The sequence below is a fragment of the Gastrolobium bilobum genome, unplaced genomic scaffold (assembly GCF_033153095.1).
Source record: "Gastrolobium bilobum isolate Gb01-03AN ecotype WA unplaced genomic scaffold, APGP_CSIRO_Gbil_v1 utg1031, whole genome shotgun sequence".
In the NCBI taxonomy this organism is placed as follows: Eukaryota; Viridiplantae; Streptophyta; class Magnoliopsida; order Fabales; family Fabaceae; genus Gastrolobium; species Gastrolobium bilobum.
Genome location: NW_026899326.1, coordinates 727,819 through 748,836, shown reverse-complemented (window position 1 = coordinate 748,836; position 21,018 = coordinate 727,819). Strand labels below are relative to the sequence as shown.

Here is a 21,018-nt window from a genome sequence, read left to right as displayed (position 1 = left end):
GCAATTTGAACAGTATTAGATCTCATACCTTCTTTAGTTTTGATCACAATAATTAATAAATAAGTGAAGATAAATTATCAAACAGGTTGTTTGTTGTTAGAAAGTTTGATGCAAGATTTAATTTGTGAAGAGTTATGAAGAAGTGAATGCAATAAAATTGTCATGAAAAATTGAAGATTTAAGTTGCAAGAAAAAAATTTAGATTTCATGAAATAGTTGGATGAGGTGAATCATGATTATATCTTGGGTTACATTATCTTAAAGTTTTGGAGCTACTGTAGATAGAAAATATTTATTTTAATCTAAATAAATCTTTAAGATTTGGTTTTTTATTTAAAATAGAAAAAGTTAAATTTAAGATTAAATTCCTTTTTGAAAAATTTGATTCTATCTTATTTAAATTTGAGAAAGTTAATTTTTTAGAAAATTATTTTGAAAATTTTGATTATATTTTAAAAAAGAAATTTTGGAAAATTTTCTTAAAAATATTGAAAAACATATTTAGTACAAAAATTTAGAGATTTTCCCTTTGTAATTGATTTTTAAAAAAAAGTTAATTAAAACCATACTTTGAATCTTTCTTCAAAATGTGGGTAAGCATTCAAGATAGAAAACATGTTGAACGTATCATGAGTAAATTATTGTACATATGAAAAGTATTATCTCTAATCCAAACAATAAATAGAAGAGAAAAAGAAAATTAAAGATGAGAGAAAAAAATTATCGTGAGACCAAAAATACAAAGTACCAAAAATACGAGTCTAGGAGATAAAAACAAATTATGTAATATAAGAAAAATATTACCCTTCCATAATCACCAAGACCAGAAATTCAAAGTGTAATCTTTCAATATTCTATAATTTGTAATGGGCCGATCTAGTTATTCCTTTACAGTTTCAATAAGACTGACCAAAAAAAGAGAAGGAAAATAAAATAAGAGAGACAGAAATAAATGTTAAATAAAACATTGCAAATATGGAAGGAGGTAGTTGCCCCACGAGTAATTTTCTCCTTGGTTCTCCCGAGTCTCAACCTTATGATCCAACAAGAGAAGGTGGAGCAAAAAATATTTATTTCTTATTTTTTGAAAGGGGAAAATTATGCCTTGATTTCAAATTGATCCACAGTAACCAAACAAATAGTAAAGGTGATAAACCTAAAATAATGATAAATATAACAGCCCTTTTTTACAAAAGAAACCTAAATAACAAAGTTCATGTTAAGAACCTTGGGATACACCACCTCAAAAACTATTTCAAAGGGTGAGAGTGTCCAAAGCCTTATAAACTCCACATTAGTTGCATCTTAACACGCCCCCTCACGCAAGAGTCCCAATTTTTGGTTTACCTTTTTTGTGCTTCAACTTTAAAGTGGGGGCGGTGAGGATCGAACCTCAAACTCTGATACCATATTAAGAACCTTAGATACACCGCCCCAAAAGCTAGCTCAAAGGGTGGAAGTGTCCAAAGCCTTATAAACTCCACATTAATTGCTCTTCAACCAATGTGGAACTATATATCTCAACAGTTCACACAACCACTGAATCACAGGAAATTCCACACAATCTAAAAATTAATATAAAAAAACTAACAAAACAAATTAAAACCTATCAATCATACAGAAATAAATAAGAACCAGAGAATTACAACAAAGGAAGGGGCAGAGAGTGAGAGATAAGAAAAGCTTAAAAGGGACCAACATTGATAATAAAGCTGTCAAAGTCAAACAAATATTACTTGAATAAGAGAATCATCAGTACTCTAAAATCTAAAAATTACTTAAGGGGTCAATCTAGAACGGTTCACAACAACAAACTAAAATGGACAGTCATTTCACTCTCAACCAAGAATCAGTTCTGCTGCTTCCTACTCGCTTTACAAATCTGTTACCTCATATGCCCTTGTTAAAAAACACTTGTACAAGTTGTTCCATGTAATTCTTTCTACCTTCATAATCAAATTCAGGACCATGTACTTCTTCCTAGCTTGCACCTGATTCCTAAGGATGAAACTCTTACTGCTGCGGCGGTGGCGGCTGCTGATGATACACATATTGCTGTGCAACCGGCTGCAAATGAAACTGGGGATATTGCGGTTGTTGAAATATCTGTGGCTGTGGCTGCAGTTGTGGTGGTGGCAGCTGCTGTTGTTGTGGTAGTAGCTGTTGCTGTTGCTGCTGCTGCTGCTGCTCTTGCTGCAGGTGCTGTTGCTGTGGAAGTGTTTCATCCCTTAACGGTGCATTGAGGTCCATAGTTCCCAGTACTTCCAATTCTTGAATTGCTGCAATTGCTGTGACTGGACTTTCATGGTTAAAATGAGGCTTAAGCACTGCAAGAGATTCCTTGACCTTTGATTGCTGCAAATTAATGAATGGAGATAGAAATATGACAACTTTACAATTATATATAATAAACAATTGATGATTCAAACCAAAGACTATTTTAGCTTACAAAGTGTTCAAGTTTCCTCGTGAGATCTTCATTAGCAACATTTTGCGAGGTACTAGCAGCAGTTGTTCCCTATCCCACCAAAAAAGATGCATTAGAATATGGAAACAAGAACAACGTCTATAAATTTAGAAAACAAAAAAAAGTGTTAAAATATAGTTTTTGTTCCTTATATGTGATACTAACTTTCAATTTGATACTTATGAGTTATGCCAACAGAGTCTTCAATTTAATCCTTGTATAAAAATCATTTTTAATTTAGTCGTCCTCATCTATTGCTGTTATAATACTGTATTTTGAAATTAAATCACCATAAAGTGTAGGGACCAAAGTAAAAATGAATCTCATGTATAGGTACAAAAAATAAGCATTGTTATAATTCCCAGTAACTCTACTAATAATGACAGTAAATAGCAAGGACTAATTTGAACCAATTGTACGCATAAGGACAAAATTGAAAATGAGTGTTCTTTACAGGGACAAAAATATATTTGAACAAAAAAAGGACATCTAACAATGATAAAGTAATTCAGTCATTTCAACTCTAAGCACAAAAATAGTAACATCATTAGGTATCTTGGGAACAAAATTAATTTTAAATCATACAAAAAAAATTGTTATAGAACTTGTTCATACATTTCTATGATCCATTCAGATCCTTTTCTATAGATGATGTACTCTATCCCACCAAAAATGATGCAATAGAATATGCAAATAATAACAATTTCTAGAAATTTAGAAATAAAAAAAGGTAGGACATCTAACAATAATAAAGTAATTTAAAAATTTCAACTCTAAACACAAAAATAATAACTTCAGTAAGTATCTTGGGAACAAAAACAATTTTAAATCATACAAAATTTTGATATAGAACTGGTATATAATTTTTTATAGTCCATATAGTTCTTTTTCTATAGAAAGTGTAATAGAATATGCAGAAGTTGTAACCTATCCCATAAAAAAAGATGCAATAGAATATGCAAATTAGAACATTTCCAATAATTTAGAAAGCCAAAAAAAGTAGGACATCTAACATAATAAAGTAATTCAAACATTTCAACTCAAAACACAAAATTAGTAACTTCATTAAGTATCTTGGGAACAAAAACAATTTTAAATCATACAAAAATTTTGGTTTAGAACTTGTACACACTTTTCTATAAATCTTGTACTAGCAGAACATGTCCCACCAAAAATGATGCAATAGAGTATGCAAATAAGAACAATATGTATATATTTAGAAACCAAAAAAAAAAAGAGAACAGGACATCTAGCAATAATAAAGAAATTCAAACATTTCAACTCTAAACACAAATTAATAACTTAATTAAGTCTCTTCGGAACAAAAACAATTTAAATCATAAAAAAAAAATTGATATAGAACTTGTACATATTTTTCTATAATCCATAAAGTTCTTTTTCTATAGAACTTGTACTAGCAGAAGTTGTACCCTATCCCATAAAAAAATGACGCAGAAAATGCAAATAAGAAAAATTCCCATAAATTTAGAAAGCCAAGGAAAAAACAGAAGTAGCACTTCTAACAATTATAAAGTAATTCAAACATCGTTTACAAAAAAGAAAAAAAAAGTAATTCAAACATTTCAACTCAAAACACAAAAAATAGAACTTTATGGGAATTTTGTGAACAAAAAACAATTTTAAATCAATATAAAATTTTCGATTTAGAACTTGTACATACTTGTCTGTAATCCATGAAGTTCCTTTTCTTAGAAATTGTACTAGCAGAAGTTGTTCTGTATCCCACCAAAATGATGCAATACAATACGCAAATAAGAACAATATCTATAAATTTAGAAAGCAAAGATAAAAAAGGGGGTGATATAAAAAAAAAAAAAAAAAAAAAAAAGATAAAAAAGGGGGTAGGATATCTAACAATAATAAAGTAAGGGAAATAATTTTCTTATGTTGTAGAAAAATAGTTATCTTATGTTATAGAAACAAGATTGCAAGTGGGACCCATAGGTAAGAGGAAAAAAAAGAAATGGGACCCATCCATCTTTTGTGTGTGTAGAAAATTTAGTTATCTTCATACAAAATGAGATAAATATAACCTAGTAAGTAATTCAAACGTTTCAATTCCAAAACACACAAATAGTAACGTTATCAAGTATTATGGGAACAGAAACAATTTTAAACATACAAAAACTTTGAAATATAACTTGTACATACATTTCTGTAATTCTTAAAGTTCCTTTTCAGACTGAATAATTCACTCATACTAAATTCTACGTGTCACATTAGTCCTACAAAGTCAACTTGTGGTTTAAAGATAAAATCTACAGCTTGGCCTACTATGAAATAAAATAAAACAAAACAAAACAAAAAAACATTTTTATCAAACTTTTGGTACATGATACATTGATACTACACTGTTTTATTCATATGGTTCCCCAGTAATGCAATGAACAACATTAAAACAGTCCAAAAAATGCAAGTAAGAACTATTTTTACAAATTTAGAAAGCAGAAAGAAACAGTAGGACATGTAATAACAATGAAGTAATTTAAACATTCAACTAAAAACACAAAAATAGCCAAAGTAACTTTATTAAATATCTTGGGAACACATTCACCAATATATATCTTGGGAACAAAACCTTTTTCAAATCAAGCAAAGATTTTGATATAGAACTCGTACATACTTTTACATAATCCATAAAATTCCTTTTTCAGACTGCATAATTCACTTATTCCAAACTCTGCATGTCATAGTAGTCCTAAAAAGTAAACTTGCAAACACAAAATTCACAACTTTTCAACGGACATTGCTATAAAGTTTCAGACTGCATAATCCATTCATGTTAAATTCTGCATGTCCCAATATTTCAACAATGCAAATTTGCAGTTTAAACATAAAATTCACAGTTTTTTCAACAGACATAAGCACAAAATACTTTCAGTTACTAACTTATTATCACCTCCAAATCAAAGCTCAGCCAGAGAATAAAATAAATAAACCAAATTTAAAAGAAAACAAAAATTAAAACATAAAGCTACAATGTTTTATTCATATATGATCCACTGGCAATGCAATGAGCAATATTAAAACAGACAACATGTCAAACTAAATCAAAAAAGAAAGATAAAAAAAGAGAGAGTTCAAAACAATAAAATTATAACTTACATAAACCCAATAAATTTACAAAACATTATTTATTCTCTCTAGTTACTCGTTATAAAAACCAGACATTAAATCCTCGCATAATCATTTTCAATTCATGGAAAATACCCCCCTAACTTTCAAAAATAAAATGAAGATTTATAAAAGTCAAAGAGGAGATAAGATAACAAATACTATTTTTACCCAATCAATCAATCTAGTACAGATTATTAAGTACCCAATAAATAAATAAAAAACCCAATTTCACAAATCTTATATATATATATATATATATATATATATATGCACAAACATAACCGAAGTCTTAAAACTTGGAAAGAAGAAAAAAAACAGAACACATTGTAACATTGGAAAATACACATGTATCACCTTCCTTGGGCGGCCCACAGGCTTTCCGGTAGGAAACTTGGCCTGCGCAGTCAATCCCCCACGCCCTCTTCCTCTTCCTCGTCCACCACCGCGACCACGACCCCGACCACGGCCCGGGGCAGCAACAGCAGCAGCAGCCACAGCAATGGCAGGGTTGGTATTTTTCCTGGGCCTTCCTCTAGACCTTGGAGCCTCCGCCACGACGGGCACAGCAGCACCACCGTCAGCCGGTGCTGGAAGTCCGGCTGCAACGGCGGCAGCAGGAGCTGGTGCAGCAAAGGGAATCGGAGTTGGTTGCGGCTGGTTTTTCGGCGGTCGACCCGGTCGCCTCTTGAGCCCATCAGAAACAGCCGCGACGGGCTTTTCTTTAGGGGGACGGCCCACCCTCTTCTTAGTCTTAGACCCAGGCGGACGACCTCTGCCCCGGCGAGGAGCCGGGGTCATCGAAGCAGCAACAGAAGGGCCCGGGCCCGCCTCCATCTTTCGAGGACGACCCGGGCCTCTCTTGTTCTCCTCAGGCACTGCTGCTGCTGTTCCTGCAGCCTGCGGGTCATCAGCAAGCCCAAGAGCGGCCCAGACAGGCTCGGCATTTTGCTGCTGGGAGTTGTTGTTATTATTAGCATTCTGTATGGGCTGAGGTTGAAGGTGTAGGGCTTGGGCCTTGCGGGGGCGACCTCTGGGCCTTGGGGATTGTGAAGATGAGGGTGCGGCTGGTGCTGTTACTGCTGGGAGAGGAGCAGATCTAGGAAGCTTGTAAGATTTCTTGACCATCACGAGCATTCCGTTGTTCTTCAAACGCTTCAAGTGATGAGTCAACAAGTTCGAGTGATTCGGTGGAAGCGTTTCCTTGTAAACTTGCTCTATGTACTTCGCTATTGCTCTTTTGCTTGACCCATCTTTCTCCTTCAGTGCTTCGATTGCTGTGTATATCATCTGAACAAAACCCATAAACAGTAACAATTAGAAAGAACAACAAGAACAAGAAAAAAAAAAAAGAGTGAATCTTTTTGCAGAAAAAAATATGGGTTTTTTTTTTTTACCTCAGCGTAAGGTGGGTGGTTCAGTTGTGGCTCCGGAATGGGAGCTGGAGGGTGGTTGTTCGGTTCGGCGGCGAAAGGGACGGTGGTCGGAGCCGGAGCTGGAGGGATCGAGGATGGGTCCATAGAGAGAGAGAGTGAGTGAGGAGAGAGAGAGAGAGAAAAAAAAGGGTAGATTCGAAAATTGGGAAATGGATGATTTACTGTGTATATGAGAGAGAAAGAGATAGAGAGAGAAAAATGATATTATTATTACAAAGAGAGAGAGAGAGGAGAGTTAGGTGGTTTTGTAAAATGTGATGTGTGCTAGGTGGAAATTAAAATTGAAATTGGAGAGAGAGAAAATAATAAAATAAAATAAAAGGGTTTGATTTTATCATGTTGTATGAGAATTTAATTTTCATGTTGTGACTCAACTAGTGGTGAGTTCCACATTTATTAAAAATAAAAATAAAAATTTACACACAAATCGAAGAGTCATGACATGAGAATATAATTCTTATGCAATACGAGAAAATATTTTCCCAAAAATAAAATGGAACAATCAAGATTTAAAGGATGGTGTCTTAAAATCTAAAGGGAGAGTGATGAGTATGATGAATTGATGATGATAGATTAGATTGAGATCTTATCTTCACCGTTCATTATTAACATTTTCCCTTGTTTAGATACTTGATGTGGATTCTATTATGTCGTTTTTCATTCTTTTTCTTTTTTTCTAATAATTTATTTTAGAGTTTTAATTTTTTTATGCAATAAAAAAAATTCTCATATTATATATACATCTTGTGTGGATCCACATTTATTTTAAAAATAATATACAAAATTAAAGAATCATTGATAGAAAAAAATAATTCTCTTATAACATAAAAAAATATTTTTTCTTTTTTAATGGTTTTTTTTTTATCTTTGATTTGCTATATGGGGTTTGCAATTTGGCCCCTTGATTTTTTTTCCCCCTTTTTCTCCCTCTTGTTTTCCCCCCTATTTTTTTCACTTTTGTTTTAAAACAGACACACATCCTTTCAATCCTACTTTCAATCTTTCAGCATTTAATGTGCAGCTGGACACTTTGTTAACTTAACTTACTACTGTACCTTGATGGGAAATGATTTCTTTCTATCAAGTTTTAGTAAAATAGATCTCATATCAATCAATAGTTGAATGTTTCAACTCAAGGATTTAATTCTTAAGTATTAACATATCATTTAATGATTTGTCTGTAAAATGAACAATAAATGGATGAATTATGAACTGAACATCATAAGATTTGTTTTGAACAACAAAGTAGAAATTGAATTTAGCCGAGGCTTGTTGTTTCTCATTAAACAAGTAAATGAACTACCACATACAAGATCTATTAATTTCTTTTTCATTCATGTAAATATTCAATAATACAATTTATACAAATTCAGATATCTAAAGTTTGGAGAATCATCATTCAATTACTAGTATTTCAATTTGATTTATTATGAGAGATGCTGTCATGCACTCAGAAATTTAAATTTAACTTAAAAGCTGTGGAGTAATGGAGTTGTATTTATTTAGACAGTTGTATGCTGAAAAGTTACAATGAAAACAAGGAATTATTATTCCAATGGATTTATTGAAGAAGTAACGTAACAGAAGAAGCACACCATCTTCATCTATTGAGATATTCAATTCAAACTTTTGGCTCACCAATTTATTTATTTTCAAATTTTAAAGAAAACAAAACTTCTCCCGCCCATTTGAAAAAAATAAGAGCTAATACATTTTTGAAAAAAACCTTACTTTGGAATTATATTTAAAATTTTAAACAATGCAAGTGAAGTCATTATTGTTACGTATACATCGCGCTCATTGGTCCACATTCCACAAGGGTAAGAATACAAAAATCATTTTAAAATACACGATGTCCATTGTATAACTCTCGGGGTGTATGAACTATGAAGTCTAAATATTAATGGTCCAATTTTTTAAGTTTATTATACAACACTGAAAGTGTATGAAGTTATGAACTACCAACGTTACAGTTTCAATTTTTCAAACTTGTTATGTAACGCTCGAGGGCAATAAAAAAAACTTAATAATTGTGATTAAAAAATTTAATTACTTGATTAAAATTATTTTCAAACGTGTTACCCAATTAATAAAAATATTTTCAGTACTACAGATATATCGACCATTCTGTACATCTTTTATCAAATACAGTAAAAAAATAATATATTTATATTATTCTTATCTTTATGATTATTTTCTTCTATATCTCTATTTTTTTCTTTTTTAGTATAGATGTACTTATTCCCGTTGTACCCAAGATTTGCTCCCAATTAAGTCATGAGTAGTGTACTTGTGCACATTATTGTCAAAAACTAGTGTAAAAACGTAAAAACTTACGTTTTTACTAGAGTGATACGTGTTAAAACTCAAGTAAAAACTGTCATTGGTAAAAGCTGGTAGAAACGCCGCGTAAAAACATAAAAACGGTAAAAACTTACGTTTTTACCGTTTTGACCTTTTTTACTTAAAACTAAAAATTTAATAAAAAAAAGATTTAAAAAAAAAAACCTAATTTTCGTTTTTCCCAAATCATATTCACAATATCTTAATATCTTTTTATTTGGATATATGTTTTTTATAATTATGTATTGTAAAGCTGCAATTCTATTATAAGTTATGCTATGAGAATCATTTTGTGTTTTTGGATCATTGTGTGCATTGAAAGAAGTGAAATTATATCATAATGACTGATGAGCGATGATCCAAAATCTGCAGAGTGTATAAAGCAGTTAGAGCAGATTGGTTATTCATTACTTGTTAATTATCACTGTTTATAATTTTGATACTTGGTTATGAAAAATAATTTTCCTTTTTAGATAGATAAGTGGCTCAACACACATGTTCATTATGCGATATTTTTTTTACATGCATATATATAATTTTGTATCTTGACCTTAAGTGGTAGAAAGTAGAAACTTTACGTTTTGAGTTGTTTTTACGTTTCTACCACTTCTTTCCGTTTCTATGTAGAAACTTGAGTTTGATAACATTGCTTGTGCACGTTAATTCACAAGAATTTGTCACGTGACAATAAAGGTTGGCATGATTTGACATGAATATTGAATGGATTGTTTTATTCTAGAAAGTATGGATACGTTCTTTAGAGTGGAAAATACGTGTCGGACTCGTGTTCGATACCGACACGTTTCGACATGCGGTTAATTTTTTGGGACACGCTATCAATATTTTTTGACTCATTTTTTTTTCAGATCCAGATTTTATTGTATTTTATCTTTTTAACTAAACATGGAAAATTAATTTATAAAACAAATATTTTTTGTTATGAAATTTGAATATTTGATTGTTTATATGACTTATTATGAGCTGTTATGTGTATTAAATGTAAACTATATTATATACATTAAAAATATTATTTAATATCAAAATGTTTCCTAACATGTTGAAATTTGTCATTTTTTAGAATTAACGTGTTGGCGTATCATGTCATGTCTTATCCCGTGTCGGTGCAACATTTACTGAACCAAACCGAACTTTTATATTTTATTCGAATTGGTTTTTTTTTTCAAATTGATTCATGGTTCAAAACAAATTTATGTTTTATAGCTGGTTTTGAACCAATTCAACGCATACAAATTATAGTAGCCATGATCTTCCCATCCTCTCTTCGTATATTTCAATTCTCTAAAAGGTAATCTTTTTTTGCGCTTCTATTAAAATGAGTTCAAATTCACAATTAATACATGGATATTACCTAAGTTGAGGATTTGTTATTACCTATTCAGTCACTAGCTCTCAATAGTAAATCATATATTGTATCGTGTACACCTCCTACAACTGACACATAGACCACAACTGATGAATATATGTATGTGTAGCTATTACTCCATCTTGGACAAGTATTCCACATTACACGTATTAGTTCACACGTGTTATAGACAACCACAATGATATCACGTGAAAAACTCCCATGAGTTGAGCACGTAGTAAGTGCGAGACTCACATGGGCTTGTTACGTGGCAATTATACATGTACCACACACGCAACTAGTTGCACACCAAAATGTGTGTGTAATCCGTGTAAGATTCAGAAAATTTTATTTATGTCCGCACCATTTTGAAAAAAAATATTTAATTTTTTTAAAATGCATTAAAAAATAAAAGGAAATATACGCTCCTAGCTCTTATGTTGGTTATACTACTTAGTCGACTCTGTTTATTTGATACTCTTTCTGTGTTGTTCACTTGTGGGCCAATGATAAAGGCCACAACAGTTGCTGAGCCCCAAACCAAAAATGCTGGTGCTAACCATTAGCAGCTCAGCTGATCTAACGATAGCGTTTTGATGGCTGAGAGGGTTAATTGTTTAGTGACCTAATCAACTTTTTACTGTGTGGCATTTTGAGATTTCGCTGAACCCAGAAGCTCCTCGTTTTCTATATGTTCTCTCTCTGTCTAAAACACTGGTGATAAGGTTTATTTAAGTGTTTTGTGAGGCTGATACTGAGAGGTGCATTAATAATCTAACTTAATAATGATTATTAAGTTTTTTTCGCCAACACTCGAGTGTATAGAGTAACATCCTTCGATTGTTAACTGAGGAACGTATCCTATGTATTTTAAACTCTAATTACGTACGTCAATTATACATAAAACTTGGAATGAAATTTTTATTAAAATTGACTTTATTACATAATATATAAAGTATAAATTAAATCAACATAGGGTATAAAATAACCCTTACAAAATACAAATACTACAACCAAAATATATTATGATCTAGTAAAGAACTTCAAAACTAAATAAAATTGTAGACTTTATTGGCTAATATGTCTTCCTTGCACACACACAACACTTACTTTAGGCTCTATCCTTCACTCTGGAAGCACACACTTAATGAGATTTTTATCCAAGTGAAGATAACAATTTAAAATGTTTTAGCATAAGTGTAGTGTCTCCAGCCATAACATAGTATTGAAAAGTATCCATGGTTTTAAATGAATAATGTTAACATCATAATATTTCAAAATAGTCTAACATCACAAATACATATATATAACATTATCTGTCAATATATTTTCAGAAGCATGAATTTTTCTATATATCAAAGCTTTATACTTTGCAAAAGCATCCTTCTGCCTCTTTTTATCTAAAGAATTTGTTCCTTAACTCAAGAAACTCATTTTCTTGACCATATATATATATATATATATATATATATATATATATATATATATATTATATACACCTTTTACGAGGAATACCACAAATCCTTTAGGCAGACAAACATGCAGACACCTCCCAAAGGATCCTATAAAATAAAATTGTATGTTATAACATACCATTATTGAAATTTGGCATCGCAATAAAAGTAAGAATAATCACATCACTACACTAAATCTAAAAAAAATGTAAGTTATAAGAATTCTTCCGTACGAATTTTACCATGATAATTTACATAAAAAATTAAAGACATAACATATCAATATAGTTAACATGTAAAAATAAAAATAAACAATAAATAATACATGTACAATATTTATTACATATAATATACTATTCACATATATGTTACTGTGCACATAAATGATAATTATAAATTGAAATATTCAAAATTCTTAAATATAAATTAGAATATATATACATAAATATACACTTATAATATGTAACAACATAAATTGCAGAAAAGTAAATTGCTGAATTATAAATTAGTAAATATGGGCTATAAGTTATGTCATTTTAAGAGAGAGATAGACACAAGAAATGAAAATCATGGGAGAGAGAAAGTGGGTGTTTTTTTTAATTTAAAATTTAAATAAATTTTTTTTTCTGTGACTATCTCTCTCTTAAAATGACATAAATTTATGTTACTTAAAATGACAAACACTTTTCCCTAGTAAATATATATATATATTTACGTACTTAATTATAAAATGCAAAAATATAAATTATTGTAATATAAAATGCCAAAATATAAAGTGCAAAACTATGAATTGTATAAAAGTAAATTGTTGAAATAAATAACATAAAATAAATCGGAACGGGGTATCCATCGCCATTGGTTAGTAGAAGAACAGGAAAAGTAAGATAAATAACAAAATAACACTTCATGGCGTTTACATCTTAGAAAAAAGAAATAAGTTATCCTTACTCTTAGAGTGTGTTTGGTAGATGATTTTTTTTTTTTATCTGGAAATCATGATTACTGAGAATATGGTGAAAAAGTAAATTTTTCGAGAACGTTACCAAAAACTATTTAGTAGGTAAAAAATAGTACCGAAAATATTGGGTAAGTTTCCTTTTTTTCACCCATTGTTTTCTATTTTCCCAGCAATCCAAGAATACCTCCCTTGGAATTTCCATTCACAATTTACACACAAAATGGATTCCCAAATAAATCACTTTCCCGTGCGAATTTTCTGAATTGTGACAGTGATACCAAACATGGTCTTCTTGAAAATTTACCCACACTTTCTTGGGTATCTAAAAATAGAAAATTTTCATTCACAACACCCTCTTAGTATTTACTTTTATCTTTCTTATTATAAAACTTCCCCACTCTAAAATTTCCTTCTTTTTCTCTCCCTCTTTCTTAATAAAGTTTTTTCAAAATTTTGCAAGACCCTTTACTACATGATTTTTCTCAATTTTGAAGTAATGATTAATGGTTCATCAAGCCTCTATTTATAAGAAAAATATTATCAAGCCAATGGTAAAAATTAAAATGGTAATAGTAAAATATTATTTATCTAATAATCATTAAAGAAAACATTTGCATGTGGAATGTCTTGGAATTTTGTTTATGATACTTTATAGTTGATTTATATATTTTAGTAATTTTGTTTATAATAATTTATGATTGATTTATATATTTTTGTAATGTTGTTTATGATAATTTTTGGTTGATTTATATATTTTTGAAATGTTGTTAATAATAACTTATAATTGATCTATATATTTTTTGAGTATAATTTATGATAATTTATCATTGATTTATATATTTTTGGAGAGTAATTTATAATAATTTGTGATAAAATGGTATCTTTTGGAGTGTTTTTGATGATTAAATTATTATTATTAATTTTATTTTTATTATGGGGTCTCAATATTAATGTTCTATATGAGTACTGCATTGAGATACACAAAGGGACAACCCAAACCTAATTTGATATTTTAGTAAGGCCAGTTTTTTAATTTAAATTTGAGTCAATAATAGCTTGATTTATAATTGGGTTGGAAATGGATGGATCCGATGTTTAAATAAAATATATAAACTTAAATATTATATATATATATTTAAGTCATAATTTAAAAAAAAATAAAATTAAAAGTTGTTTTACAACATATACTAAGAAAAAAAATATTAATATAAAAATATTGAAATATTATGCAAAAAGTATTAATTTAAGTGTCTTATAACTTATTCTTTAATTTAATTTTTTTTTTTTGTAATTTTTAGTTGTGATATCGATGTAAAGAATTTTTTTTTTCTTTTACTTTTTAAAAATATTAAGTAGCATCCAATCAGGATAAGTTAACTCAAAGTAGGAATTTTGACTGAAGTGTATAAAGTTTGTACGTTAATGTTGGATCATCAAATACGAGTATTGCTTTTCCTCGTGAATTAGCTTGGTGCGTTTGGCTTAATTTGATTTGAACCTAATTCGATCTTTTAGTGAGATTAATATATTTTTTCTTACTTTAAATTCAACCCAATTATATCTTGATGTATGATTAGGTTGAAATGTACGTGTTGATATGATGTTTAAAATAAAATGAATAAATATAAATATTATATATATATATATCTAAGTCATAATTTATTTAAAAAAAATATTTTACAATATATACCAAGAAATAAATCATATTGATAAAAAAAATATACTATAATACTATGAATAAAGTATCGATTTAAGTTAAAAATCTTATAACTTATAACCAATTTAAATAAAAATACAATTTTCTAAATATTAAGTACCATGCACTAGGTTAAGCTAACTCAAAGTGGGTATGCTGACTCAAAAGCTAATGGGGTATTATAATCTTATCCAATAAATATTTAGGTTTGGTATGAGCTTGAGTACATTTGGCTTTTGAAAATAACTACACTATCTGCTTTTGTAATTGCAGCATAATGACTCAGGATTATGGTAGTTAAAATTGAAATTTTATCTAAAATTAAAAAAAAAATACAAATCGTAAAACGTAAAATTTTAAAATAAAAAAAAAAGTGTAAAAACGTAAAAGCATTTGATATTTTAATGAAATCGTTTTGATTAAATTTTTTTGTAAAATCACAAATTTAAATCAAAATTTTAACTACCATTCTCAGGGACACTGACCAATACAAAAATACAGTTTGTGGTGAAGCAGCCAATGTCATAAGTTTTCTTCTGCAAGCTGAAGAAGTTACTATATAATCACTTTTCCCCCCTTTTGAATTAAAGAAATAAACTTAAATAGTCTTTGGTTTATACGGATTTTAAGCAACATTTGAAAATGGTTTCGCAATAATTATTTGTTACCATAAATATAGCTATTTTTAGTCACTATAATTATTTGATCATTTATTTCTCACACTAGCTTATCTATATATAGTTATAGTAGATTTCTTCATGTCTCATTGTAAATTTATCCGTGTTTAAGCTTAACTAACTGTATCCGTTTTACTAATTCATTTAAAATAGATTAAACAGTACATGGCTCAACTAATACCTTAAATGAAAGAGTCAAGTTAACAAAATAATTAAGTAGTAATATTTATTATTAATGATGTACTTCTTTTTGTTTATATTATTAACTTTAACATGCGTCAAATTTTTTATAAGTATAAAATAACATAAAAAAATTAAGATTTTAGTTAATATATGATGTTTTACAAAAAAAAAAAAATATTAAAATGAAATTAAGATGGAGTTAAAAAAATAAATTGTAAAATTAAAAAAGGTTAAATCAAAACTTTAAATACTTAGTATGTCCTAAAAGAATTCAATTAACATGTCAAATATATCGTACAATGATATTTTTCTTTTAAATTATGAATATAAAATTAAAAAAACGCATCTAAATATTATTACAAAAAAATAAATTAAAATCGAATGATATAATTATTAAATTTTACGTATAAGTAATCAATTCTATTATAATTTATGAAAATAATGCTTAACACTTCTAGTCAAACACTATCTTTACAATGTTTAAATTATAATTTTTATAAAAATGAAAAATAAATAAATTTAAAAATGCACTAAATATTTATTCATTAAATAAAAATATTATAACTATAAATATTTAATTCATAATAACTAGTACAACAAAGTTTACTCTTTGGGTTTCAATGATGGAAAGTGTTGCACACCTTAAAAGTTTCTGCCAATAATGAAATGTTGAACTTAATTTATGGATTACAAATTTGTTGAACTTAAACCAATATGCACAATCAGACCTGTGGCGTGAAATCAATGGGGATGGCATGAAAAGACCTAAAGGGGATGTGGTGGCCCACTGTGTCTTGGAAGGGAAAAGCTGAAAAAATGAGACAAAGACAAAGCAATGCTATATACAGGTCACTAGAGGAATTGGAATTTTGTAATAAGGATTAACTTTTTGACAATTATAAGGAAAACAAATCATTTATGCTCAAAGATCAATAACCAATTTGACGTTTAATTAGTAAATGTATTGTGATTGCATTATGATTCAACTAAAAAGTTATCAAAGTTCATTTTTAGTAACAATTAGTCATATTATTTAAATGAAAGACTCAAGTTTAGCTACATGGATATATGGGTGATAATGGGAGTAAATTTTCAGTACTCTATGCAATATATATTTCATTATTAAAATTAGAAATAAGTGAACTCATAAAACATTAACAATAAAAAATAAATGAAATAAATGCAATTAGATAAATTTATGTATTTTAACTTGAGACAGGATATTGTTACTACCAATTAGTGTCATTACCGATGTCGCTATCAATTTGTTTCACCGTTAGATCGATTATGTTGATCTAACGATTCTGATTTAACTTTCTAAAAATCTTATTTCTTCTCCTTATATTTAATACTTTATATTTATTTTCACATTTGTATGATTATGATTCTCCATATTTAATGCTTTCATATTAAATATAGGGAATTATAACCATACAAAGATAGAAATAAATATATACGTGGGATCAATATAATCAATTTAATGGTGAAACAAATTGGTAGTGACATTGATAGTAATACTAATTAATAGTAATAATATCTTATCTCTTTTTAACTTTGGTATAGTAATCCCTTTGGCACTGCATGATATTTCCTACAAAGGGGAAAGACAGTCCAAGACAAAACGATGATGGTGAGGGTGGAATGCCAATAGCAATGACAGTGAAACATTGGAGTGGGGTTTTCACATCATCAGAATTTTGGTTGGCAACAAGTATTATAATCAATGATCAAATCCTATTTGTCATAAACTTCAATAAACTTTGAACAATTTTTTTTTTGGGTGAATACATTTAAACATTTATGCTCCCTAAAAATGCAACTTGTTTATCAATATACTTAACCCTTCACAAGTCATATTCATCATATTCTTCTTTATCAGAACATCATAATCTTTTCAATCAGTGCTACTTTGTTACTGCAAAGGATTATCACCACAAGTCTGATTGGACATGCATGATTTATAGCATACTTACTTTACCTAAATTTTCATTAAACCCATGTTATTTAGGTGGTTCACCATCACAGTAAGGATTTATGATCTAAGAATGAGTCCCATTACCATAATAGATAATAGATACATACATGACTAGCTGTGGTAATACAAAATGGTAGAGTCCTACAGTTAGCTTCTACCCAAAAAAAAGTGTAGGATTTCTATGTAAAAAATCATTGTCTTTGTGGACAGGGGCATAGGATTGAATTTAGGTTTCTGAATCATAATGAAAGTTAGATAAATTATGAATAAAAGCTTGAATTATGCATGGAGGGCAGCAACCTTTTTTTGTCAACTCATCCAATGTTTTACCATTGACCTCTTTGGAAAAAGGAACAATGTCAAAATAAATGAAAAAATATTAGCAGTGCTGATTTTGTATTATTCCATAAGGTGTCCGTATATAGACATATAGACGTGATGTACATTAGCTTAGAAATGAGAAAGTACATGGAGCTATCCTATCTAAATAATAAATTGAAAACAGATTCCTGAAGTCATTACCCAAAATCATCTATTGCATTTTAAAATAACTCCAGTCCATTGTGAAGCAATGACCTTAATGAATATATCAGCAAGCATAATCATAATCTTTATCCATTAATCATGATATTATAGTCTTGAACATTAGGAGTCAATCCCCTTTGGTCACATAGTGTTGAATAAATATTTTTAAAATGCACATAGCAATGTCTTTGCACCCCTAGGCTCATAGCGCCAGAACCTAGCATCATGGAGCCCAGTTATTTCTGTTTGAATTAGAAATAGAGTAAGGGGAGAGAAATAACTGTCAGTGCATATTCAGCATTATATCTTAGTTGACAATAAAGGGATAACTCACCAAGTAATTGGATATTAATCAAGATTGAGGATTCGATCATCAACTGGGTTTAGAGGAATTGAATTAAACTCAGATTAACAAGTGAACTCTGAAACTAACATATTTGATCATCATTTATTTCATTTATCTTAATCATCTCATGAAGGATTTTTTATCCAAATGATTAAGATTGAAGGGAGTTTCAGAAGTAACAAATAAATACAAGAGGACGATATCAGAACTCCCAATTTATTACTTGAAAACAATTTGTTACATTTATCAAAGGCTTATCAAGTTTTTAAGTGAGATATTATGTGTATTTCATATTACAGCCTTACAAGTAGAGCTCTTTCATACACAAGATAATCATAAACCTATGGCCCTTTTTAAGTGACGATGTTATTGGTGCTGTGGCTTACAAATTGGAATTACCTCCGGCTTCAGAAATTCATGATGTCTTTCATTTATCTAAACTATAAAAATTGTCATGATCCTTCCAAAGTCACTAAAGGTTAAGTTGAACTTTAGTCCCCTATTCTCTTATCCCAAAAGAACCTGAATGCATCCTTGACAGGAAGATGGTGAAACTTGGTAGAGTTGCAGCCACCAAGGTATTTCCCTAAGACATAACAGCAATCAAATAAACCCTTGAGGATAAGGGCCTGCTCCAGCACAGGGTGCTTTAGCTGTAACATTGTGCTTCTAGTTCTACAGTACTTTTCTATTTCTACATTTATAGACTTTTTGTTATATTGGTTTTAGGTTATTTTGGGTTCAGGGGATGAATGCAGTGTACCAAAAGTAGCAAGACCCAAAGTTGGTAATGATTGTCTGCACCCATATAACTAAGGAGCAAAAACAGATATATATTTGGGTCATGAGTTTTCCCTTTTCTTTTTTGCCACACTCCTTATATCTCTTCTGTTCATTCTTTTCAAATGGCAAAAATCAGATGGTGATCAATTAAACATAGAATCCTGAAGTCACTATCCAAAATCATCAATTGCATATTAAAATAGCTCCAGTCCATTGTGCACCAATGAGCGCAACGAATATATCAGCAAGCATAACACCTGAGGCAACTCAGAAGTGAAACTAAAACAGATATGTGTTTTTTAATTTTTTTCTTCACAGTAAAAAGAATACAAGAAACAAACACTCGAAAAGAAATAAACAGTAGTAGACTAATCATAGAAATTCAAGCTAGTAGGTGTGGTGAAGAGAAAGTTTTCACTAATTACTTTAAAAAGTAAAGAAGTTGGGCACCAGCACCAGCACCAGCAAAGTTTAGCTTTTCAATTAGACTTTGGAAATTTTTAAGCAAATTCAGAATACAAATCACACGCATCACTTACAAGTTTATCTTTGCATAGGCTATCAATAATTGTGTTGTACATTACCACATTAGGATTAATCAACTGCCCTTCAATCTTTCTCAGCAACTACATGGCTGCTTTTGTTTCTCCTATTTTACATAACCCATTGATCAAGGTCCCATAACTAACTTGGTCTAACTGAAATCCTTGTGGCACCACATTGTCATGAAAGTGCAGTGCTTCCTTAACCTGGCCATTTAGACAGAAACCTTTCATAAGTGTTGTCAAGGTAATTGTATTAGGATGATAACCCCTCTTGAGAATGTTTCCTAATACAGAAAGAGCAAAATTCATTTGACCCAGCCTGGAGAATGTCAAAAAAGGGCAATCCCCAAAGATATCATCAGATGATAATCAGAAGATGCACGATGCCTCCAATGGATGCAAAGTTTTGCTGATTTCTAAAACCAAACAAGTGTTATTAAGTCGCATGGAAGGAAAAGGGAAACTCTATTTTCTCTCTGCTGCAAGTATTGAGGGATAAGGAAGCAAAGACGTTATTCAAGAAAAAGGCTGAAATAGGTTATATATAAATTCTAAATTTGAAAAATTAGCAACTCAGATTGTTGAAAAGTGTGAAGGGTTGCCCATGTCAATAGTTACAACTGAAGGGGCATTAAAAAACCAGAGCAAGTAGATATGGGATGATGTTAACCAAAAGCTTGAAAGGGAAAAGTTTTCTACAAAGTTGAGTTATGATCTTTTAGAAAATGAGGAGCTCAAATACACGTTCTTACTTTGTGCTCACATGGGTCATGATACATTAATTATGGACTTGGTTAAGTACTGCATTGGTTTGGGTTTTCTTCAAAGAATTAACACTGTTTGGGGTAATTCCCCTGAATTCCATCTGTTTGGAAAGGGAAATAGCAGTGTTGTAATGCTTCGTCTTCACAAGTGAGCCTAAAATCTTGCCAAATTGGAAGATGGGTGGGGTAGGACGCATAAGGAGCAAGCGATTGAATAAGGAAAAGCGAATGAATGGGGATTGAGAATGAGAACGAGAGTATAGTCTCATTGAAGTGGAAGGGAAGCAAAGAAGAAAAGTGGGGTTTGAACGAAACCTTGACATTGACATTGACATTGACATTGTAGTTGCAGCTTGCACGCAATTGGG

The 21,018-nt window shown here is 30.1% G+C and overlaps 1 protein-coding gene and 1 pseudogene across 2 annotated transcripts; both read right to left on the bottom strand.

The window, feature by feature from the left end:
• LOC133289687 (putative pentatricopeptide repeat-containing protein At1g12700, mitochondrial) overlaps positions 1 to 20,806 on the bottom strand; it is a 68,077-nt pseudogene extending 47,271 nt beyond the window's left edge.
• On the bottom strand, positions 1,695 to 7,208 carry LOC133289683 (uncharacterized). 2 transcript variants are annotated; one of them, XM_061487678.1, is made up of 5 exons: positions 7,000 to 7,208; positions 5,960 to 6,892; positions 2,450 to 2,518; positions 2,207 to 2,355; positions 1,695 to 2,122 (listed from the first exon to the last, which is right to left on the bottom strand). In XM_061487678.1, exons 1-5 carry the CDS (start codon positions 7,120 to 7,122, stop codon positions 2,014 to 2,016), a joined length of 1,383 nt encoding a protein of 460 aa, XP_061343662.1. In that variant the 5' UTR covers positions 7,123 to 7,208; the 3' UTR covers positions 1,695 to 2,013. The 2 variants fall into 2 exon arrangements, with proteins under 2 accessions (XP_061343662.1, XP_061343661.1); XM_061487677.1 differs by having other exon boundaries at positions 1,695 to 2,355.
• Positions 20,807 to 21,018: the final 212 nt, after the last annotated feature.